The sequence below is a fragment of the Vitis riparia genome, chromosome 19 (genome assembly GCF_004353265.1).
Source record: "Vitis riparia cultivar Riparia Gloire de Montpellier isolate 1030 chromosome 19, EGFV_Vit.rip_1.0, whole genome shotgun sequence".
Lineage (NCBI taxonomy): Eukaryota > Viridiplantae > Streptophyta > Magnoliopsida > Vitales > Vitaceae > Vitis > Vitis riparia.
Window position 1 is genome coordinate 17678938 of NC_048449.1, and position 25633 is coordinate 17704570.

The 25633-nt window shown below is 36.0% G+C and overlaps 3 protein-coding genes and 1 pseudogene across 4 annotated transcripts; 1 reads left to right on the forward strand and 3 right to left on the reverse strand.

The window, feature by feature from the left end:
• Positions 1 to 5131, reverse strand: LOC117908695. Of its 2 annotated transcripts, none has more exons than XM_034822373.1 (2): positions 4697 to 5131; positions 1 to 38 (listed from the first exon to the last, which is right to left on the reverse strand). In XM_034822373.1, exons 1-2 carry the CDS (start codon positions 5037 to 5039, stop codon positions 31 to 33), a joined length of 351 nt encoding a protein of 116 aa, XP_034678264.1. In that variant the 5' UTR covers positions 5040 to 5131; the 3' UTR covers positions 1 to 30. The 2 variants fall into 2 exon arrangements, with proteins under 2 accessions (XP_034678264.1, XP_034678263.1); XM_034822372.1 differs by lacking the exon at positions 1 to 38 and adding an exon at positions 3096 to 3124.
• A 1697-nt stretch (positions 5132 to 6828) lies between these two features.
• Positions 6829 to 7500, reverse strand: LOC117909467 (probable LRR receptor-like serine/threonine-protein kinase At1g56130). The gene is made up of 2 exons (XM_034823515.1): positions 7261 to 7500; positions 6829 to 7169 (listed from the first exon to the last, which is right to left on the reverse strand). Exons 1-2 carry the CDS (start codon positions 7460 to 7462, stop codon positions 6994 to 6996), a joined length of 378 nt encoding a protein of 125 aa, XP_034679406.1. The 5' UTR covers positions 7463 to 7500; the 3' UTR covers positions 6829 to 6993.
• Positions 7501 to 12759: 5259 nt separating this feature from the next.
• LOC117908276 lies at positions 12760 to 13531 on the forward strand (annotated as a pseudogene).
• Positions 13532 to 18096: 4565 nt separating this feature from the next.
• LOC117908277 (DNA repair protein XRCC4-like) lies at positions 18097 to 18468 on the reverse strand. The gene has a single exon (XM_034821894.1). The coding sequence runs from the start codon at positions 18466 to 18468 to the stop codon at positions 18097 to 18099; it is 372 nt and encodes a 123-aa protein (XP_034677785.1).
• Positions 18469 to 25633: the final 7165 nt, after the last annotated feature.

Consider the following 25633-nt stretch of genomic DNA (forward strand, 5'->3'; position numbering starts at 1 on the left):
GGAAATAGTCTTGGGATTGATCAAGCCTTTTCACTTTTCTGCATAAGATTTCAAAAGAAGAAAAGTCATATATATAGCACTCTTAGGGTTGAAAAAAGGTTACAAGGATGAGAAAAAACCCATTGTCTTCCTCAATCTCTTCATCTTTGTAACATTCAAAAATTAAATCATATGTTTAATTCACACATTAAACATGATTTAATCTCAAATGTGTAACTCTCTTACACTTAACCTCTTAAGCTTTGTAAAGTTACAAAGATGAGAAGACTCATTGTCTTCCTTAACCTTTCAAGTTTTGTAACATTTCAAAACTTAATCATATGTGTAAATACCTCTTAAGTTTTGTAAAGTTACAAAGATGAGAAGACTCATTGTCTTCCTTAACCTTTCAAGTTTTGTAACATTTCAAAACTTAATCATGTGTTTAATTCACACTTTAAAAGTGTAACCCTTCTTACACTTTTATTTTCAAAGGTTATTTTTTCAAAAGTGTAACTCTTCTTACACTTTATTTTTAACCAACAATATATATATTTATATAAATATAACAATCCCCCACTTGGTTAAAAATAAACATCAACCTTATAACCTTAACAGTGAAAATGCATAAAATAAAATATCTTTCGATTTGAATTTTACCTTAGTGTAATTGTCACAAAGCTCCGTTGAAATCCCAGGTTGCTTGTAGCATTGAACCAGTTATTCCTTGTAACGAAACCGGTAACAACACACACACTTCCATTAACCACACGAGTGCCCATTATTTTCTTGCTTAGCACTTTTATGGCCATGTGCTCAATCCATTCATGAACTTTCTTGAAAGAAACTCTAACTCTCATGAGAGGCGGCACACCCCTAAGTTCACATAGGTGAAATTCTTCCAGCATCCTTGTTACCTTTAAGATGCTTGTCACACATAGACTGAATTTCATTAAAAGCTTTAAGCTTAACCCTCCAACGGTAACAACCAGCATTAATCATCACGGATGGAACTCACATGTTCTAATGCTGCACAACCCACTTATCAATGACTTGTTTTTACCCATTGAACTTAAGACTAGTCATTTCTTAGTATTAAGTTGGGTTACCATCATTGGTGAGTTTTATTTAAGGAGTTTTAGTCCATCCCTCTAGATGTTATCCTTACTAAATCTCTTGTAAGAGGTTTAGTAAAAGGATCCGCCAAGTTTCCACTTGACCTCACAAATGAGATTGAGATGATTCCATTTTGAATCAATTGTCTCACATAATCATGTCTAATGCTTATATGTCTAGACTTCCCATTGTACACTCCACTGTACGCACGAGCTAGAGTGGCTTGACTGTCACAATGTATCGACACTGTTGACACATTATTTGCAGTAAAAGGGATGTCCATCATGAGATCCTAAGCCACTCAGCTTCTTTTCCAGTTGCAGCTAGAGCTATAAACTCTGCCTCCATGGTTGAGTGTGATATACAAGTCTGTTTCTTGGATCCCCAAGAGACAGCCCCACCACCAAGTGTAAAAACCCAACCTGTGGTAGATAAATTATCTCCCACACTCGATATCCAGCTTGCATCTGAATACCCTTCAAGTATAGCAGGAAACTTTGAATATTGGAGGCTTAGTTCTTTGGTATTCTTTAGGTAACCAAGAACTCTACCAATAGCTTTCCAATGTTCCACGCTTGGATTGCTAGTAAACCTACTTAGTTTACTAACTGCAAATGAAATGTCAGCCCTAGTACACTGAGCAGCATACATAAGACTTCCAATTGCACTTGCATACTCAAGTTGAGCCACCGATCTACCATCATTCTTTTCAAGTTTTATACTTGAATCAAATGGAGTATTAGCATTTTTAATCTTGAGATGACTAAATTTGCTAACTACTTTCTCAATATAGTGGGTTTGGTTCAAAGCATAACCCACACTATTTCTTTTCACTTTGATACCCAATATAGTATCAACTTCTCCAAGATCTTTCATCTTGAAGGTTGAGGATAGAAACCTTTTCGTTTCTATTATTCCTTTCATGTCATCACTCAAGATTAACATGTCATCCACATATAGACACACTATGACCATATAGTCATCACAAGTCTTAGAATATAAGCACTTGTCCGCATTGTTGTGTCTAAATCCATCCGAAAGAATAGCATGATCAAATTTTTCGTGCCATTGTTTGGGAGCTTGTTTTAAACCATATAATGATTTGACAAGCTTACACACTTTGTTTTCATTCCCTAGTAGAACAAAACCTTCCGGTTGTTCCATGTAGACCTCCTCATTGAGATTCCCATTCAAGAATGCCGTTTTGACATCCATTTGATGAACAAATAGATTATGAATTGATGCCAAAGCAAACAATATCCTAATCGATGTTGTTCTAGCCACCGGCGCATAGGTATCAAAATAATCAATACCTTCTCTTTGTTTAAACCCCTTAGCTACTAATCTAGCCTTAAAGGTTTGAATCATACCATCAGTGTGATATTTCCTTCGAAATACCCACTTGCACCCTATTGGTTTAGATCCTGGTGGAAGGTCTACCAATTCCCATGTTTGGTTGGACATAATTGAATCCATTTCATCATTGATGGCCTCTTTCCAAAAAGCAACATCTCTAGAAGCCATAGCTTCTTTGTATGTTTTGGGATCCTCCTCTATTTGAAGTACTATAGGAATTTTTCTTATAATATCTTCTCTATTTCCTTCTACTAAGTAAAAGGAAATTCTTTGAGAATCAATCTCATCCGATCCCAACACTTTCTCTTTTCTAGCTCTTTGGCTTTTCCGAGGCACAATGGGTTGCTCAACAACCTTTGAAGGTGTCTCCTCTTGAGACTCTCCAACACTAGTAGGCACTTGAGAATTGCTATCACTCAACAAATTCTCAAAGAACTCTACTTCTCTTGATTCAATTATCACATTAGACTCCAAGTCTAATAGCCTATAAGCTTTGCTATTTGAGGCATAGCCTACAAATGCACACTTAATGGCTCTTGGACCCAATTTTGTTTTATTTGGATCCGTTTTCTTGCAATAAGCAAGACACCCCCACACTTTGAAGTAACCTATATTAGGCTTCCTTCCTTTCCATAACTCATATGGAGATATCTCATTTTTCTTCATAGGAATTCTATTCAAAATATGGCAAGCAGTCAATAAAGCTTCACCCCACAAATTGAAATTCAATTTAGCATGCAATAACATAGCATTCACCATTTCCAAGAATGTTCTATTCTTTCTCTCCGCTATGCCATTGTGTTGAGGTGTATAGGGTGCGGTGCACTCATGTATTATGCCATATTCTTCACAAAAAGAATTGAATTCACTAGAGAAATATTCACCACCTCTATCACTTCTAAGCACCTTAATATTTTTTCCTAGTTGATTTTCAACTTCGGCTTTGTAAACTTTAAAGGCATTGAAAGTTTCACTTTTGTTTTTCAACAAAAACACATAGGTAAATCTAGAACAATCATCTATGAATGTAAGAAAATACCTATTTCCACCTCTTGTTAACATGCCATTAAGTTCACAAAGATCACTATGTATTAAATCAAGCAAATTAGATGATCTCTCAACACTATGAAAAGGCTTTTTAATCATCTTTGATTTAACACATATTTCACACTTTTCAAATTTCTTGGTATCACAAGCAATCAAACCACATTTCACAATCCTTTTAATAGTGCTTAAACCAACATGTGCAAGCCTATTATGCCACAAAAGTAAAGAATTTGAATCACACATATAAGCGGAAGTAGAAGCCATTTTATAGGTATTGTCATTGGTACAAAGTTTGATCATCCCATCACAAGAATACCCTTTCCCACAAAGTTCCCCGATTTGGATAAAATTAGCTTACCGGATTCAAACACCGCTTTGATACCCGGTTTGCCAAGCAAATCCCCACTAACCAAATTTTTATTCATATCGGGGACATACAATACATTTGTAAGGGTAACCTTTTTGCCGGAGGTAAAAACAACTTCAATAGTGCCCTTGCCAAACACCTTGGATCTTCCTTCATTGCCCATTTGAACCTCTTGATCTCCCTTTGCATCTTCAAAGGTCTTGAAAAGAGATTTGTCATAGGTAACATGAATTGTGGCACAAGTATCATACCACCATCCTTGCACCTTTCCTTGGACAACGCACACTTCGCTTAGTGTTGCAATGATCTCCTCATCAATTGCATTCACCACAGCCCCTTTTTGGTCCTTTCGGAACCTACACTCCCTAGCATAATGCCCGGGTTTTCCACACACAAAACAAGGACCTTTCTTGCCCTTAAATTGCTCTTGATTTTTCTTGGGGCTCATATAATTTCCGGAATTCCTTTTGACGTTGTTATTTTTACCTTTAGGATGATTGGCCTTTGAAACCGCATTGGCTTTGTTAGTCCCACCATTGGACTCTTCCACCATTTTGTCTCTTGATCTCGATTCTTCCTCAATGCGAAGATGTTTTTGAATCTCCTCCAAGGAGTAATCTTCGCTCTTGTGGAGAATCCTCTTCCGGTAACCTTTCCAACTTGATGGTAATTTAGCCACAATAGCACCAACTTGGAAGGCCTCCGGAAGTTCAATTTTGAGAACTTTCAACTTATTCACAATTACTTGCAACTCATGAATTTGTGGTAAGAGAGGCTTTTCATCAAAAAATTTGAAATCTATGTATTGAGAAATAAGAAACTTTTTGGTACCTTCTTCCTCGGCTTTGTACTTGTTTTCAAGAGCCTCCCAAATCTCCCTCGCGGAATTGGTGTTGGTGTAGAGATCATATAGCCTATCGGATAAGGCGTTCAAAATATGACCCCTACATATGAGCTCATCCTCCTCCCTCTTCTTCCTTGCCGCCACCACTTGAGGTGTGTCATTTTCCTTTGGTTCCGGTAACGGTGCCAAGGTAGGATCAAGGATGTAGAAAATCTTGAGTGCTGTGAGAAGGAATCTCACCTTGTCTTGCCACCTAGTGAAGTTGGAACCATCAAAACGATCCAACCTCACAAGGTCTTGGTTCATAATCTTGATAGTCTCTCCTTCCATTGTGAATAGAGTCTTTGATTGTTGACGAAAATTGGATACAATGGAGAAAAGAAACACTCTCACACACTCACTTTGATACAATGAAACTCTCAAAGATACAAAATAAGAAGAACAAGAAGAAGAACACAAGAAAGGCTCAAACAAGTTCTTGGAACTTTGTCCAAAGACTCTATTTCCTCCCACCTCTAGAAATCTTTAGGGAACTAATGGAAATAGTCTTGGGATTGATCAAGCCTTTTCACTTTTCTGCATAAGATTTCAAAAGAAGAAAAGTCATATATATAGCACTCTTAGGGTTGAAAAAAGGTTACAAGGATGAGAAAAAACCCATTGTCTTCCTCAATCTCTTCATCTTTGTAACATTCAAAAATTAAATCATATGTTTAATTCACACATTAAACATGATTTAATCTCAAATGTGTAACTCTCTTACACTTAACCTCTTAAGCTTTGTAAAGTTACAAAGATGAGAAGACTCATTGTCTTCCTTAACCTTTCAAGTTTTGTAACATTTCAAAACTTAATCATATGTGTAAATACCTCTTAAGTTTTGTAAAGTTACAAAGATGAGAAGACTCATTGTCTTCCTTAACCTTTCAAGTTTTGTAACATTTCAAAACTTAATCATGTGTTTAATTCACACTTTAAAAGTGTAACCCTTCTTACACTTTTATTTTCAAAGGTTATTTTTTCAAAAGTGTAACTCTTCTTACACTTTATTTTTAACCAACAATATATATATTTATATAAATATAACATTTCATGATATGCCGATACTATCTTTTTTACTTCATTTTCTAGAATTTATGGCAGAAGTACTCCTACAGATCTTTCCCTAGCTACCTCGTAAATGACTTGAATGCCAAGGTGATCCCTCGAGGATTTCGTGAACGATTTTTGATGTTGAACTCTCGAGGGTGTTTCAGTCTTTTTGTAGCACTTATTAACAAATTTATTTTATATTTATTTTGTCAAAAAAAAAAAAAGAAAAAGTAATAAAAGTGACACTGGAATACAGCTTATAATACAATAATAATTTGTTTTCAGTCAATTATGATCCTTCCTTCTAAAGCTTGGGTGGCGCGTGGTCTATTAACTTATCAAACATATCCTTCCAATTCTACCCTTGGACAGTAACAATTTTAATCAAATATCAAATGATTCAACCCTCGAATGATTCTAAAAATCAGAAGGTTAGTGCTTGGAATTTATGCCCAAACGAGTATAGAGACAAAAAAGTATTCTTTCCAAACAAGCCTTCACCTCACAAGCAAGGACAACAGAAGGGCATTTCTGTCCATTGCGAAAATCAATGTCCATTTTCTCCTTGTTTACGAATGGCAGACATCTTTATATATCTTTCAAACGTCTTGTAAATATTTTTTAATTATAGATTATTACAGAAGCTTCTTCTTCAATTTATTTTCCTTTTTCTTTTTTCTTTTCATCTCTTTTTCTCTTTTGATGGGAGACTGGGAGAATGATGCTGCAGAGATAGAGAGTCGGATGAGTGGGGAGAGGCTTCAGATCTAATGAGACTGGAGCTTCGAATGAGTGGAACTGGGATTGATCAACACTGTTGACTCGGTGCGCTCTGCAACTTGAATTTGCTCATTTTTGGTTCCGATTTGGTGGACATTGGCGAATTGCGGCGGGGGGTTTAGCCGGAGTCCGATGAAATGGATGTGGAGGTTGCAGGTTGAGCTCGGCGGAGCTTGGATTCGGTTTGAGAAGATGATGAGGTGAGTTGGCAAGCGAAGATGTTCAAGTCCCACCGTGATCGCTTTGCCTTCCCTGTCAACCCTTTTGCCCAAAAGGAAAGGCTCACCAACATTTCATAATACTACATTAAATAACATATATATGCATCGGCTTTGGAGTCTTTAGTAGGAGACATTGTTGCAACTTTATTGGCCACTTGGATGGAGTCTATCTCCTTAGACGACTCGTCAAATCATTTCCTGGGTGATTCTGTTTGAACTCGGGTATGCCCGGATGCCTCCTTTTTCCACCATAAGTAGAAGATGGATGAGATTATCACCACCCCTCCTGCACATCCAACCACTATTCCGACTACTTTTCCTATCCGCTTCTTGTTGCTCTCGGAGGAAGAGCTAGTTTCATCCGACACTGAAGAAAACAAAAACAGGTTAGTTGAAATTTGGAAGATGGAATCGTGCAAGAAGCAGATGAAGAGGAGTAATGGGAATGAGTGGGGAACCTTGATATGCATGGACGGCTGATACTAATGGTCCATATGTGCTTTGAAATGGAATGGAGCAAGTGCCTCTTCCAGCCCATAAGAAAGGAATCTCCATGATTGTGTTTGTGACATTTGCCTCCAGTGTCTTCACCAGGGCTCTCTTTGACCCACCTGCTTCTCTTTGAATGTTGAACCCTTCAAGAACTCTCTCACCCTTCATTTTACCGATTGAAATATGGTTCAGAATTCAGAAAATAAGAAAAACGAAATTATATTCAATGATGACATTACAATACATGAGCTGAATGAAGATGGTATTTCTATTTCCTAGAGAATTACATCCCAAAAATATGCTCCCATGTTTTTCCGTCTATAACTTAAAAAATACTATAGGAAACTAGAGAATAAAATTGAAATGGTTAGGAAAGAAAACTAGAGATTGCCAATTAGGATGCCAAATTTATGCCTATAAACTTATTTTGAATTCATTTCTTAATTATATTCCTTGAATGTTATGTCACATAGATAAACAGTTATTTTACCTTCATCTCGAATCTTTACTATGAAATTTTACGAAATCTTTTACCTTTCTCATCCTACCTCTAGTAGGAAAATTTTTATTTTTCCCAAAATAATAAGCAAAATTTAAATTAATTCTTTTTATAGCTTTTTCTCTCATCTTAATAGAAGATACTATAATTTTTAATAAAATTAAAGATTAAATTAAGAAAAAAATGTTAATAAAATGATTTTGTCATGTTTGATTTATTGTAAAAATATAAAAATAAAATCAAATGTAATTAAAATTAATTATTTTAAATTCTTTTTATAATGAATCAAATGTAATTAAAATTATAATATTTTTTTTCATGTTTGATTTATTATAAAAATAAAAAAAATATTTTAAAATTAATCAAATATTAAATTATTCAACCTCTTGTTATTTTTATTTACTTTTCTTCCATTTTTTTTCCTTGTATTTTCTTTCAAATTTTATAAAAACTAAAATAAAAAAAACATTTATGATTTAATTAATATCAAATCTATTTTTGTTTTTATTTACTTTTCTTTCATATTTTTATACACTATACTTCAACAATCTTAATTCTCATTCTAACATACCTTTAAATTCTGTTGGTAATTCTAAAAGTTGTCTCCTCATATGGTTTTTATTTGTGTTGGGATTGTACAAATGACAACTAAGGTAACAGATGTTGAGGATGCAGGAATGTGGAGAGGTAATATAAAGAAAATCTTTATTGACATCATGCTCAATGAAGTTAATAAAGCTAACATGGATGGTGGTTCATTTAGTACCAACACATGGAGGAGGATCTTACTTGAGGTCAATAGTCAAAGGAAAAGAAATTTCAATTTGAAGTAGCTTAAACAAAAGTTTAACAGACTACGTGCAATGCACCGTGAGTTCTTTGATCTTTTAAGCATATTGGATTTAGTTGGGATGCTAAAACTAACACGGTGCATGCTTTAGAGGAAACCTAACAAAATTACATTCGAGTAAAAAAACTTCTAAACCAATCATTTTTTAATTTAAATATTTGGTATACACTAAAAGTGGGTTTTTTCCTCTTTTAGGTACACCCAAATGTAAAAAGATTATGCTCAAAGGAATACCTAAACTACAACTTGTTAGGATTGATCTTTAATCCATCAACAACAACCAATGCCCTCCATTACTCTTTTACCCAAGATCCACCAAACACTGATGATGATGATAAGATGGATGACAATTCAGAACATGGTGGAGTGCATGTGGATGTAGATATTAAGATCCTTGATGATCCTTTACGATCAGAGATGGTGAGAGGAGCGATCACCCATTGTAGAAAGCGTTACACTGATTCTCTATTAGAGCGTAGAGGTAAAAAAAAGTCCAAATAAATCAAATGAGAGATGATTTGAAAGCTTGGGTTGACGCATCAAAGGCTGGTACAAAGAAATCTTGAGTTAGAACTGAAGAATTATTGGCTAGAGCGGAGAGATATAAGAGTGGAACTAATAGTGAAGCTACTAGTGCAGGTACTAATGATTTTAGCATAACACGGTGTATGATAGCCTTAAAAACCATTGATTTGCTTGATAAAGACAAATATTTAAAAGCTGTTAAGAAATTCACAATGTTAGAGTGAAGAGAGATTTTTATGAATATGCGTGATGAGAGGAAAAAGGCATGGTTTGATAGGCTTTAAGTGTGAGTGTTTGGATGAATGACTATTATGCTGAAATCGTACTATGTACCATAATTTATTTTGGTTAGAATCTTTTATCATGTTCTTTAGCTTTTCAGTGTATGAATTTTAGTTATGGTTATGAAACATATGTTATATCTACTTTAATGTTTATTTCATGCTATTTTATATTATGAGTTAATTTGTTTGGTGTGGTAACCAAAGGATGATAACAACACAAGTAGTGGTTCACTATATGAGTCAACTTCATCTTCTGAAGAGGATGATGATTTAGATGAAATTTTTATTGATCACATAATGAATTAGTATGAGGAAATATTTTTATGCAAAATGCCTTAAACGACATCAATGTTAAGTGGTGCACAATTTGTAAGAGATATGATAGATGGTCATCCTCAAACATGTTATAAACTATTTCAGATGGATAAAGAAACATTTATGAACCTTTGTAATCATATTAAGAGACATGAAAACATTCATGATACACAATTAGTCACAGTTGAAGAGGCAGTTACTATGTTCTTACTAATAGTAGGACATAATGTAAGAATGAGGGTTGTAGCAAACTATTTTCAACACTCCATAGAGACTATCGCTTTAAAGAAGTTAGATGTGCATTATGTCGACTAGGCAAAATTCTCATACATCATAGCAATATGGTCAATGAGGTGTCTTCATATGTTGCTAGTAATCCTAAATATATTCCATGGTTTAAGGTAAGATTTTATAAAAAAATATTTATAAATGTGAATTTCATGTACATAAATAGTTTTCATATCTATTGTTTTAATTCCTTAATAATAATAAATGTTTGTTGTTGTAGGACTACATCGGTGCAATTGATGACACCCATATTAGTGTGGACCCCGCATTTTTAGCTTAATGCGTTCCCACTCGATGGCACAAAAAAAAAAACTTGGAATCACTACTTATTTTTGTTTTATTTTTAAGGGAAAACAAAATAAGAAAGAAAACCTTAAGTGTGACTCCCTATTTGGAAAAGACAGGCTGTGAAAAAACCAAAGTCTTGGTCCGAGAATCAAGTTACTTATCAGGAAGGTACCTCCAAAGAGGTAGAACCCCTCTAAACCTTAACAAGGTCTCTACTAGCTTAGTTGAGGGAAATATGACAATTAATCAATTGAGGGAAATATAACAATTAATCAGTTGATTATGAATACCTATATAAGTTAAGGTGATCTAAAAAACTCTACTAATTCTAACATGGCAAACAAGGATTCAAACCACTATCATAAAGAAAGGATTAGATGCATACCTAAATCTATAACTTATATGTTATCATAAAACACCAAAGTTAGTTCATGCATTTTATCAAAGGAAATCAAATAAACATCAAGGCACCCAAAGTCAATATCAAACGAGGATATAGTTCTTAATGACTTACATATTCATGGAACTTTAAAATGGGAAGATAGAGAGTGTACATGTGTAGCAAGCGTCAGTGATTATATAAAAATGAGGTTAATTCACCAATAATAATGATAAGATTTAAAAAAAAAAAAAAAAACTAAACCTATATATATACACTTAGAATGGAAAGATAAAGAGCGCACCTGTGTAGTAAGCGTCAGTGATTTTATAAAAATGAGGTTAATTCAGCAATAATAATAATAAGATTAAATAATAATATATAAAAAATTAACTAAACCTATATATATATATACACTTAGCATGTCTCAAGTCAAGGAAAGTTCACAAGTATGATCAAAAGTGACTAAATTATCAAAAGCCAAGGAAATATTATTACACAGGGTGGAATATTGGTTCACAAAATAAACTCTAAATAAATATCAAGAAAGGTTATCTCACCAAAATAAAAATTAGTTAACATCTTTAACATGTCTATATAAACATCCAATAGGCCAAATTAATCGATTATATTCCAATCAATAACCAATTTATTCACAAAGGGGTTACTTCACAAAAACAAAATCAGCAAACGATTAGAATAGAAGACTGCATAAAATAAATCTAAAAAAAATACCTAGAAGTTAAGTTTTATCAAGAAATTTTTTAGAGAACATATCCTATATGTCTAGTTTATTATCTAAGTGACCAAATTAATTAAACAGCCCTCATTTAGTACCAAGTTTCATAATGATGATAATAGGTCCAGAACAGAGCATCTATTGAAGGTATTTAACAATTGATTTTTAAAATTAACTTATACATGTCCTAAAATCATACAAAAATTCACACGGCTATCTTAATGTGTTTTTTTTTATATTAAAAATAATTTCAGGGGATAACACATTCATAATATATTTAAAAATAAATAAACATATCTTAGCTCTAGAAGAGCCCTCATGCAGTGGGTACAAGAATAAAAAAAATTCTATCTTTTATTTCATAAATTATTTTTTAATATTTTATACATCAAAAATTAAATTTAAGTAGTCTATATTAAAATAAAAATATTCAAAGAAATTAAAGAGATCATTTAGTAATTTAATTTTGTAAAACAAAACTAAATGTCAAAAACAGAGTGAAAACTGAACCTTCTAAAAAATTGATTTATGTCTCCTAATTGGAAAACCATATTTGATCCAAGAAAGATTTTAAAATCAAGTTCAAGGAGTCTAGAATGTCATAGAATATTTATAAAAATTTAAAAGGGTCTCTATGTTGTAAGATTTCAATTTACAAATGTAGGAGTATAGTACACTATAATGAAAAATTCTAATCACTTTATTTTTAAAAACTAAAACAATAACCAAACAATGTTCTGGATTTTTAAAAACTGTTTTTTATTTTTTAAAACAAAAAACTGCTTTTTAAAAATTTCACCAAGTAGGCTCCTAGTTTTTATCTATCAGAAGTTAATTGATTCAACTAAAAGAACAAGTAAGATGAAAATAATATCAATTAGTATTATTGTTTTGGAAAATAATTATGTTATATCATACAAGCATAAATGTTTTGAATTTTTCATCTGTTAATGTAAGAGGAAGGATGTGTAGGAGACGTTTTAGCATTCTTTGCATGGGAGATAAGCCTAATACATTATAGTATCCATTTTCACATGACTTGAGTTATTTGATATTTTTTTTCCTTTAATTAAGTTTTAAAGCAAGACATTTAAAATAGAAAAATTGATGACATATGCAGTAACATGGCCGTGTCTAGAAGGAACTTAGAGAAGTGGAAAAGTCTGATGATTAATTCAAAGTATAACCAAAGAAGAAATACAATATTTAAGAATAGACCAATCTGAATAGATGTGCCTAGAATATTGGCCGAGAATTTGCTATAAATACTCTCAATATCATTCTTTTCATTTCATCTCTTAGATTTCTTGGGAAGCCCTTTTGGGATGAGGGTACGACTGGCCTTGGCAGCCAAAGGGATCGAGTATCAGATTTAGGAAGAAGACTTGACCTAAAGTAAAAGCTCTCTACTCTTGAAAGTGAATCCAGTTCATAAGAAAATTCCAGTTCTAATTCACAATGGGAAGCCCGTATGCGAGTCCTTGATAATAGTAGAATACATTGATGAGGTTTGGAAGGATAGATGTCCTCTTCTGCCGGCTGACCCTTACCAAAGAGCAAAAGCCAAGTTCTGGGCTGACTTCATTGACAAAATGGTGCTTAATTAATTAATTAATTAATTCTTTTCTCCTTTTCTCCCCCATTCATTTTTCTTGCTTTACATTAGACTACTTGCTTTCTTGAACTGCTTTCGGTGTGTAGTAACATTAATTTTTTATTGTCATTCAGGTCTACCCACCCTCTGATAAAGTGTGGGCAGCAAACGGAGAAGAGCAAGAGGCTGGCAAGAAGGAATTCATAGACGGGATTAAGTTGTTGGAAGGAGAGCTTAAATCGAACCCTGACTTTGGGGGTGAGACCTTGGGTTTTCTGGACATTGCTTTTCTCCCATTATACTACTGGTTCCATACATTCGAAACTTTTGGGAAGTTCAGCATAGAAGCGGAGTGTCCAAAACTGGTGGCATGGGGTAAGAGGTGCATGGAGGAGGAGTTCGTGCACGCTTCTCTGCCACACCCACATAAGGTCTATGACATGGCGGTAGAGTACAAGAAGAAACTGGGGATATAGACCATATATATACCTAGCAAATTTCAGAATTAAGAAAATCATCATAGGCCTTGTGATTTAATTGGACGCCATTGAATTTTTGTCTTGTTGTTTTGTTTTATTAGTATGGGATTTCATTGTGGTTGTTTCAAATAGTATTCTGGTACTGGTGTCGAGAATCAGTAATAAATTATAGTGATCAGTATTTGATGGGACTTAATATATATTTATATACCTAGCCAGCATATCAACTTTTGTTTTGGACTCTGCACCTTTCCTGGGCAAGTTGCAATGGGCTGCATCGAAAGCTTTCTAATTAGCCTATTTATTTCCTTCTTCAAGTGACAGATGCTTTCTAAAATATCTTTCTGACAAGAATAACGAACACATAGCCCCTGTTGGATGGAATAGATTTACTGATCTACCAAAAGATGATGGCATCATCGCTAGTGATTAGAAATGGAAATGGGGTGGGTTACTTGGACTATGACTTTATCCCACACCAATTATATATAATATTAAACAAAATTTTATTTTAATCATTTTTTTTCAATATATATATAAAGTATATTTTTTCATAAAAATAAATTATAAATATTTATAATATATATTTAGTTATAAATCATGTTTATTTTTAATAGAATTCAATATTTTAAAAGTAAAATAATTGTAAAAATTTTTGTGATAAAGTTGCCTCAAATCAAAGTCTTTGAAATTGGTTAGAATTGAAAATCAAGTTTCACATCATATGAAGTGTAATAAAGTTATATAGGGACTTTTGATCAAAATTAATTCTGCTTTAATCATTCATATACATTATCCATTTCTTATTAATTTAAATAACATTCTTAAATATCTTGTAAGAGAGGAGGTTATACTTGAAAATAGACATGATTAATAGATCAATCATGCAGGGATATCTATCTATTCTATTCTAATATGTAAAAGAATGAAATGTTTTCCAGTTTGTTGTACCAAAATGTCTTATAATATTTTTATCTTTATACTTTTATAGTATGATCTTCTTACTAATTAAGTAATTAATTTTCATCCTATGTCAACTGAAGTTATTCCTAAGTTAAGGCATTGTTTGGACACTGTTTATTTTGATCTTGCTAAAGATGTGAGCCCTAAACACAAACGAATATAACTAATCAGTATCTTTGTAGAGAGATGAACAAGCAGTTTGCTAAGATTTGTTAAATGGAAAATATGCCAATATCAATAGAGATTGTTACAAGATTAATGTTTGTGTTCTTTAGTGGATTGGACAAGATATATATGCTTTGGTTGCCCATGTATAGATTGGATTTTTAGGCTATGCTCGATTTTGGGAAAATTTGAAGGAAATAAAATAGAAAGGAAAGGTGAAAGAAAATAAGAAATAGATTTAAAATCAATAAAAAAATTTTATATGCTTCTTTAAACTCATTTCACTTATTCTTTTTATTATTATTATTATATAAAGATTAAGGATGAAAATTTCCATATATACTAACCAAATGTCGTTGATATATTGCATATCAGCAGTCATGGAATTGAAATAGGGTATTAAAATGTCAACCAAGCAAAATTTCCAAAAAGATCCGCATGTATCGTCGATTTATCTACAGTTACTGATAAATCGTCAAAAAAAAAAAATCATTGATATTTCTATGAATTTTGAACGATAAATTGCGGATGTTTAGAGAAAAATCATCAAGTGAAGAGAAACTTTAAAAAATGAAAAAATAAAAAAATAATTAGAGGTGATTTTGACTTCTATTCTATCTTTTAATTAAAGGTAAAATTATAAAATTTTCTTAAATAGACTCTTAATTATAGAAGGTCAAATTCGAAAAGTTAGATTTCAAAGGAAACACAAATCTTATTTTCCTCGTCCTGGAAGTTTGTAACTACCCTATTCTTTTCTTTCTTGCTTACTGTAGTAATTTTGAGTCATTCATAATTCATTATTCTTTCCTATGTTTGTTTCAATTATAAGAATTCTCGGATCCAACTCTCACCTTTATCCATTCCTGTTTCCTTTCAAGGACCAGTCTTACCATGTTGATTGATATGAGAAGGAATGAAACTTTGTTGTTCTTTTTATTATTATTATTATTATTAATTGAGCTAAAATTACGCGATTAAATTTTTAGTATGTTAAATTAAGGGTTGGTTTGGGATCATTTCTTATTTTTTATTTTACTCCAAACATGCAATTGAAGTTCACATTTTTTAAAAAGTAATATTAGTAATATTTTTTTATTAAATATTAAAAAAATTATATAAGATAAAATAAAACTTTTATAAAAAGTAGCATTTTAAAATTTTTTATATTAATCTTTTTAAAAATTTATAAGCTTGAATAAAGTTATCTAAATTAGTATAAAAACTCGAATTAAATTTATAGGAGTTTCTTAGAATTGCATCCAAACATAAGTTAAATAAGTATGTTAAAGCTAAATTTTGATACTCATTTGGTGAAGTGATCCTTCATGTGGTAGGGGTGGGTTCTTTATCATTTTTTGTGATGATGTAACAATAAGACTTTATTCATTGTCATTTTCATGTAGCTTCATAATAAGTGTACACTTACAAAATTCACATTTGTAATCGATTGATACGATACAATTAAATTTAATATCGCAAATCATATTATACATATATCAAATTTTTTAACAAAACAACTTTAAAATATTTATTATACTTCTAATTACATTTTTATAAGATTTTTTTTAAACATTTCTATGAGTTTTGATCAATTTTAGGCCTATCGAGTTTTTTTTTTTCCAAAATATTCGTTAATATATCTCCGATATTTTTGTAATTACTTATATTTTAATTATTGATAAAGCTTAAATAATTTTCAAATACTTAAATTTATAATTAATTTTAATTATATTTGATTTTCTTTCCTATTTTTAATAATGAAATCAAATATAAGAAAATTATTCCTCCTAATTTTTTTCCTTTTCTTAGTATTATCGAAGAACCAAAAATAGCCTCAGTGTATCAATTATATTGTTTTAGGGCTAAGAATATTGTATTGGTCTATAAAACCCCACACCACTAAATCATATAAATATGAATTTGATGCCATGTAAATTTGTTTGCCTTTAATATATATGGCTGAGATTAGATACGGTGTTTCTGGATATTTTACTCCCACTAAATTTCTATTTTTAATGTTTATATATATGAGTTCAACTTTCTGCCATCCAATTTGTATAGTTGAAATAAGATATGACACTGTTGATATTACTCCCAAGGTTAAGAACCTATCTTATCATGACCGTAGATAACTTAATTACTACCTAATTTTCTGTGTTTTTCTGCATTCTATCTAAAAACGAGGGGAGATAAATTAAGAAGGTGTAATTGATTAAACACACCTCTAGCGAACATACAGACGAAAATGGCAAGCTTTATACATCAATATGAGGAAACTTCTTTCTATCTACATTCCTTATTTCTTCTTTCCTTGTCGGTCTTTACATACTTCTTCATCAAATGGATCTGCAATACTAGCCCTCTAATCACCAAAGAAAAGCTACCTCCTTCTCCACTGAAGTTCCCAATAATTGGAAACCTCCACCAACTCGGTTCACTGTCTCATCAATCTCTATGGTCCATGTGTGGACCCCGCATTTCGACTCATGCGTTTTCCACTCCATGGCGAGCTCGATTTTTAATTGAAAAATTGATTTTTATTGATTAAGAAAATGACTTGGAGTCGCCACTTATTTTTGTTTTATTTTTAAAGGGTAAACAAAATAAGAAAGAAAAACCCTAAGTGTGTGATTCCTTATTTTGGAAAAGGCGATCTGTGAAAAACCGGATCAGGTTCGGGGGTCAGGTTACTTATCGGGAAGGTACGGTAAAGACCGTAGCACTCCTCTAAGTCCCTAAAGTCGGGCCCCTACTAATAAAATGAAGCAATCGTGACATCTAATAAAGAAATCAATGAATACCCGAATTGATCATGCACATATGGGAATCAGAAAATGCATAGACACTGATCAAAGTAAAAGTGGGTACGTACCTAGGCATCAAACGATCAATGTGCTATCACAAAAATGGGGTCAGTGTACAATAAAGAGCATAAATATAGCTTACATGTCACTAAATCAAGTACAAAAGTCATCACATGTCATAATTCATTCAAATTGATTTTTATTTTAAAGAAGATTCTTTGATGTAGGGCCCCCACCAAAGCCCGTTTATTTTACATGAATTAATTCCGTAAACTCCATCACTCGGAATTATAGAATTTAAATTCATGTTTATTTTAAATCATTTTAAAATCAGAGGAGATGTGTGTACTGCTCACCAGAAAAGAAAATGGCGGCAAAGTTTTATTAAAAATAGGATTTTTGATACCTAAGACTCTAAGGATGAAAATTTTGGAGCTGAGATTTATTAGAAAAGAAAGTTAGAAATTGAAGGATCATTTAAAGAATAAGATTTAGAAAGCTATTTTTAAAACTAGGAGGAAGAAATGGAAAGTGGAACGTGGTCAAAGGTGGCCATGCATAGTTCATGCAAGGGTGGAGGCTTGATTTGGAGCCAACTGCTCCAAGCGTTTTGCATGAAACACGTGGCTACAGGGTAACTAGAGTAGCTCCTATGAAGGGTCCACATTTCCACCGCCATTCTAGCTTAGTCCATTCCTTCTCAAATGTCCATGACAATCTTCTGTGGCCGTCACCCGCGTCGGAGAACCCGTAAACCGAACCAGGCTGCTGAAACCCTAGGAACCGTTCAGCCAAGGCGATGTAATCAGAAACGGGTTGATCCCACTGGGTGGCTCGCTCTCGGACCTCGTCTTCCGATGCATTACAGAGCCAGGTGTGGAGGCCGTCGGTGATAGAGAGGTGGAAATGGGAAGGAAACCAGGTGGCCTTGATGAAGATGGATTCCGATTGGTTAGGAATTTGAAGCTTCAAGCATGAATGTCTGGGTGTCGGCTCCATTGATCTGGGTTGGGGTTATCGGCTTCCACTCGATACAATGCGTGCAGGGGAAGACTCCATTGTCAAGGGTTCCCGCCTTCTCAATATATCCCAGCAGTAGTGGCCTTTCCTTTGCTAAAATGATAGGAGCGAACACCTCTCGTACCAAACCCAAATATGCCATTGAGAGTAACCCCATCCAAAAAGGAGCCAATCTGGTCTTCACTACAATCAAATATAATCCGTGCACCAAAACCATTGGTAAGATATGCAATTTTGTAAGGATAAGTGACATTTGTAGCAGAACATGGGTTTCTTGATTGACACGAAGCTGTTGCAGGGAACATTTATGCCATATCCCATGGGTTTCTACGAAACCGCTCAATACAAAGATCAGATTCATTGATTTGAACATGAGAAGATGCATCACCCAAAATCGGAATCGTAGCCACAGCAGCAAGTGAAGTGTGCCGACACTTTCCAACAATGATGGCTTGCTTAAACAGCCCACTAATGTCTCTCTCAAAGCCAACAACTCCTGAGGACACTCGCTTTTGACTCACATTTGGCCTTCTTCACTTCACATAATGTGCACACTCCCAGTATTGAATGATGGAATCTGCAGCGCTACTCACACTTTTGACGAAGATAACAACTTGATTGAAGTCCAATGCATCAAGGAGATCATTCAACTTATGATTTTTCTCGAGCTCACTCAGTTTGATGTAGTGCTATACAAGACCATGAAAGGTCAACTTGACGTCGTATTTCACAAATTGGAGTATCTGTCTAAGAAACACCACCAGAAAGTTTCACTTTAATGTCTCTCAAATGGTCACTCTGAGCTTCCATTGAATCCCCACTTGGTCGGCCACTTATAGGTGGGGAGAGATGGGTTTTCCTCCAGTTTCGAGTTCTCACTCAGATTTTCAAAGGATGGTGCTCTACACCGCGCTGTTTGATAAGAGAAATCTAAGGATAATGTATAAATCTGAGGCTTTGATGGGACCTTGGAGAAAATTACAAAGAAAGAATGACGTGGTGAGTGACAAGTCAAGACTTCCCTTCACACAATCCTAAGTCTCCTTCTAAGCATTTCAGCCTGACTGCTAGATAAGGATTGAGGTTTTGATTTATCACCAGAGGCAAGACAATGTCTTGATACATTAAAAATGTTGGGAATAAACTCTCGAAATTTGACCACTTCAGCTTCATCTTGAGTGAACTCTAGAAAAGACCCAACAGCCTTGAGAGCAGCAACTCTAACATGATTATTGGTCTCATCCTGTAAGCACTTGAGGATCTCAGCTGCGCCCCTAGCGGTTAGAAGGTAGTAACGCATGACGTAGAAGGCCTCCGTCTGCCTGTACTAAAGAACTTCCACATAAATAACCCAGCCATGATCAGAATCCATAAGCAAATAACCCCAAATTCTCCTCCGGTTCTCTTGTAGATAATACAACAGCTTCGTGCTCATTCTTTGTATTAAGCCTCTCTTTCTCAACCCCTTTGAACAATGATAAACAATTTTCACTATAGCACCATCCATGTCCCGTTGTGAGCATAAAGCTCTGCATGCGAATACTCCAGCTGCTGGTGCATTTTCTATATTTCATTTGGCGCCAAATCAAAATTATCAACAAGCTCATGTTGAATATTGCAAACGCGATTAGCATTCATGCGAACACTAAGAGTTTCCTCGGCTTGGATAACAACAAGAGTGTTACAAAGTCTTATAGCAGCTTAAGTATCTCCACCAAATGAAATCTCCAATGCCCTGATGCCATAAAACCAGCTGACCGAATCTGAATCGCTCATCCCAACCCACAATCGCGATGCCAAGACTTCATGCATGAGAATCGATGTGTATGAAGGGGTGGATATCATTAGTAACATGGATGATGGGAGAAGGGTATTAATGGGCATGAGGACATGAGGGAAATGAGAATGACCATAAGCATAGAGTGGGTTAGAGTCAAATCACAGGTGGTGAAAGAAATGGGTATGAAAGAAATATGAAGGCAAGGGTGATTTGGCGAGTGGTATGGTTTGATGGGGTCATCATTGTTATGATGGAATTTTAATTGTTCATCCTTGATGACTGAGGAACCTATCTCCGTCAAAATCGGATTCTCCTGCTGCCAACCGTATAACTGGAACTCCAGCTTGGACAAGTGTAGTTGCCAAATCAATTATAGCAATTGTTTTTGAAGGCTTCACAGAATTTACTCTTGAGCTCAATGAGATGTCAACCTCCACTTGGTTGGTTATGCCCTCTGCCCTTACATGGGTACCCATTCTAAGGCGCTGCACATGAAACCTCTTCTCTAATGATTTGGAGATCCTCCCTTGTCTGGGCTTCAAGCAATCCCCATCATATCCAAAATCAACAAAACTAATGAGCCAGTTAAACCATCCTCCTCTGATCTTCTTCTGTTGTTCCTTATTTCTTCCCCTGGAAATTAGAATCCTCCTTTTGCTCCTACTCATCTAACTTCACCTCGTGGAAGATGACAGAAATGGCTCTGGAAGCCTAAACGAGATGATAGAAATGGCTCTGGAAGCCTAAACAAGATGACAAGAATGACTCTGAATGCGAAACCGAGAATGCGACTCTGAACGTCTATCTGAAAACCGATGATGGCTCTGAATGCCGAAACTGAAAAGTGACAATGATGGCTCTGAACGCCGAAACTAGAAAGTAATGATGGCTCTGAATGCCAAAGCTGAGAAGTGATGATGATGACTCTGAACGTCAAACTGAGAAATGATAACAACTCTGAACGCCGAAACCTAGAATGTGACTCTGAACGTCTATCTGAAAACCGATGATGGCTCTGAATGCTGAAACTGAGAAGCGATGATGATGGCTCTGAATGCCGAACTGAAAATGTGTGACATGGTGACTCTAAATGTCGTAAACCGTGAATGATCGGTGACTTTGAACGCCAAACTGGAAGGAAATGATGAGAGGGGGGGGGGGGGGGGGGGGGGGGGGGGGGAATATGCCCTAGTGTGGCATGACGCTGCAAATCTCAAACCGCTGGAAATGACTGAAATGGACTCTACGAGTCTCGAACGATGCTCCACTGAAATGGGGAATATGCCCCAGTATGGCGTGAAGTGCATCTGATCTGTCCTGATAACCTGAGACTAACTCTACAGGGATGCGTAAAAGATCTGATACGTACCTCACTGAAGTGATGAAGTGGGAAATCCAGGCACCTAAGATAACTCCGTCCAGGAATCACAACTATATCAGAGAGTATGAATCTGGCTGAACGACTCAAGAGAGGCTCCTCGGAGTATCAGGACAAAATGAAAATCAATCATCAACCTAGCGTGTATCTCACAACCAGGGATGATCGTGCAAATCAATGGGGATCTACACATCTCGACCGAAATGGGGAATATGCCCCAGTGTGGCATCGAAATGTGACAGGTCGAAAAACCAGATGTGCTCGAATAATCCGTCATCGAATGCGCGATCCAAGTCATCCACGTGTACAACTGAATCAGACCCATAGATCAAAGGGGTGTCTCCCGGAAGGAAAACATGATGACATCGAGGCGTCGCGAAGTGCAGGCCTAACTGGGTAACTCCCGAGAGGCTCTACGGAGGGAACATCGTGTCAATGTGTATCTCGTAAGTGGGGGATGAGCATGCAACTCCATGAAGATCCGTAAATCTCAATCGAAACGGAAATATGCCCCAGTATGGGCATCGGATGCATGACAGGTCAGAAATCGGGCGACATGAAATCATCTGTCATCAAACATGTAACACTGGTCGTCCGAATCCATAACTGAATCATGCACATATATCTAAGATGTACCTCCCGGATAAAGAAGCATGACGGCATCCAAGTGTCGAGAAGTGCGGACCTAGCTGGATGGATCTCAGGAGGCTCCATAAGGCAACTATCATGTCCATGTCTCAGTGAGCAACCAGTAAGTAATGATGATCGTACAAGTTTGTGAGGATCCATAAACCTCCAAATGAAATGGGATATGCCACAGTGTGGCACCAGAGGTGTGACAGGTTAGAAAAACAGGTGACACCAAGTCAATCATCATCAAACTCACGATCTCGGTAATCCGAACACAACTGAATCAGTCCTACACATCAAAGAGGCGACCCTCGGAAGGAAGCATGACGACATCTAAGCATCTAAAAGTGTGGGCCTGGCTAGATGGCTCTTGATAGGCTCCACTAAGAAATCGTCATGAGGATAGCGAATGGATCATCATCTCGGAGTACGTCTCGCAAATAAGGATGAGCACACAACTCTCTCATGATCTGTAAATCTCATCCGAACATAAACATGCCCTAGTATAGCACCGAATGTATGATAGGTCGAAGATCGGGTGACATGGAATCATCTATCATCGAACATGTGGTCTCCGCGAAGATCCATAAACATCCTCCGAAACGGAATATGCCCCAGTATGGCATCGGACGTGCGACAAATCAGGAAATACAGGTGACATTGAATCATCCCTCATCAAACATGTGATCCTGGTAATCCAAACACGACTGAAACGAATCTAAACATCAAAGAAGTGTCTCCTAGAAGAAGATGCATGACAAATATCTAAATGTCAACCGAATCTCAAACACCTGTCCACATAGAAGCCGTAGAAGACGATATCCGATCCCATGACCTCAGGGTGGTCTTAAGACACGGGACGTAATGTAGGCTGGGGTGATAGAAACGAAGGGAAACTAAACTCAAACACCCGATAATCAAAACCCATGCCCTCATGTATGAAATGCAACAAGTATAGTAAATCCCGTGAGCCATGGACCCAATGGTGCCTAATGTGAACATAGTGTCGATGAGGAGACAAATGAAATAGATCAAACTGATAATGAGATGTATAATGGTGATGTGAAGAGACTATCAAACCTAAAAATGGGTCACTGTAAGAAAAAACTAAAATGTGGAATGAAGATGATGAATCAGAAGTGAAAATGAGGATGATGATGAAGCACTGAACACGAGAATGAGTGATGATACGCTCAAATCAAATATGCAGGGGAGTCATGTCAATAACGAATGCAATGATGGAATGGACGATGACCCAGAGCTCTTAAGAGAAAGTCACTCATCTCACTCTCAAAACATATGGAAAAAATGAATACAAAGAATGAAGGGTCTCAGAAAGCTCACATACGAACTCTCATCAACAAACATAATTAATCAGATGACCCTCGAACATCAACATACACAATGATAGAAATAATACATATAGGCACTTTTTTTTTTTTTTTTTTTTTTTTTTTTTTTTTTTTTTTACATACGTATACATGCTCTGAACGCAAACCAAGAAATCCCAAAGATGACATCACAAAAGGATAAACATACTCTCAAATGTCAATATAACATGAATTCTCTCTGATGATGTGACCTTCTCAAGCTAAGGATCCCTGGACCAACGTCCGTAGGATAGATAGTGGAAATGACATGACTACCCTCCATGTAGTGAACTGAGGAGGATCACCACTCGGGGTGGAAAAAAATGATGCAAATGAGCAGTAGATAGGATAAACAAAATGAGACGAATAACACAACCAATGAGGTGAGATGAAAATGAAGTGATGTGATCATATAGAGAATATAATGAGGAGAATGCGCCCCTAGGTCCAAGGCTCATGAAACTCCTAAACAATGATGCATGCATGCACTAAAGGGCCTCTAACCCGGTGAGAAAGTGTGAGCAAGGCAACAAGAAAGAAAGATTATAATGCGCGTGCGAGGCTCAATGGGCTAGCAATGGTCTATATATATCAGAAGGGGAATAAAGGGATATAGCTAACCGAAATGATGGCCACCCATCCTGCGACCATGGACTTAAACATAATACCTCTTTAGCTGATCCACATTGGTCGGCTCTGAGAACTGGTTTCCATCTAAATCCATCAGTCATGCAGCGCCCTCTGGAGTCAACTCCTTGATGAAATAAGGTCCGCTCCAACTGGGTTTGAACTTCCCTCTCGGATCTCTGATCAATCCTCTGATGACTCTCAAGACTAAGTCGCCTATATGTAATGGTCTCGGCTTAACCCGCTTTTTGAAAGCGCGGGCCATCTTCCTCTGATATGCACGAACGTGGTCCGCTGTCCTCAATCTCCTCTCATCTAGGAGATTGAGCTGATCAAATCGAGCCTGAGCCCAATCTGTCTCGGGAATCTGCTGCTCTAGTGCTACTCTCAATGATCCCATCTCAATCTCAACGGGTAGCACTGCTTCCATGCCATATACCAATGAGTAGGGTGTGGCTCCTGTAGAGGTGCGAAAAGAAGTCCGATATGCCCACAATGCTAAAGGGAGCTTCTCTGACCAATCCCTAGAAGTCTCAACCATCTTCCGCAATATCCTCTTAATGTTCTTATTCGCAGCCTCTACTGCCCCATTCGTCTGCGGCCTGTACGCAGACGATCTATGATGCCGAATGCCGTATCTCTGTACTAAGGTGTCAACCTCTGCTCTGAAATGTACTCCTCTATCTGAAATCAACTCATGAGGGACTCCATAGCGATAGATGATGTGTGATCTGATGAAACTAGCGACTCCAGCAGATGTTAATCTCGCATATGAGGCGGCCTCCACCTACTTGGTGAAGTAATCGATGACGACCAGGATGAACTCATGACCACTGGAAGATTTTGGCAAAATCTTCCCGATGATGTCAATACCCCACAAGGAAAATGGCCATGGCGAAGTAAGTGCATGCAACTCAGAGAGCGGCACGTGAATGAGATCTACATGTATCTGACACTCAGGACATCTCTGGACGAACTGACAACAATCCCTCTCCATAGTCAACCAGAAATAGCCGGTCCTCATGATCTTATGGGCCAACATATGCCCTCCCATATGTGGTCGGCAGACTCCCGCATGAACCTCTCGCATCACTCTATCGGTGGAGGCCCGGTCCAAACATAATAGCAGCATCCCATCAGGTGATCGTCTATATAGCGTCTCGCCACAAATCACGAATCGGGTGGCCAACTGTCTCAATGCTCTCATATCCTTGGCCGTGGCGGCCTCAGGATATACGCCGAGTCTCAAAAAGTGATATATGTCATGGTACCAAGGCAAACCATCATCTATCTCCATATCATCAATCAAACAACAATATACAGGAGCAGATCTCGACTCGATCAATAATGGGCGAACAG

What these genes read in the sequence shown, in the direction of transcription:
- LOC117909467 (XM_034823515.1), bottom strand. Translation starts at nt 7,462, where the DNA reads ATGAAGGGTGAGAGAGTTCTTGAAGGGTTCAACATTCAAAGAGAAGCA. An exon ending in AGCCGTCCATGCATATCAAG is followed by an intron (nt 7,170 to 7,260) that starts GTTCCCCACTCA and finishes TGTTTTCTTCAG; the next exon opens with TGTCGGATGAAACTAGCTCT.
- LOC117908277 (XM_034821894.1), bottom strand. Translation starts at nt 18,468, where the DNA reads ATGGAGCCGACACCCAGACATTCATGCTTGAAGCTTCAAATTCCTAAC.
- LOC117908695 (XM_034822372.1), bottom strand. Translation starts at nt 5,039, where the DNA reads ATGGAAGGAGAGACTATCAAGATTATGAACCAAGACCTTGTGAGGTTG.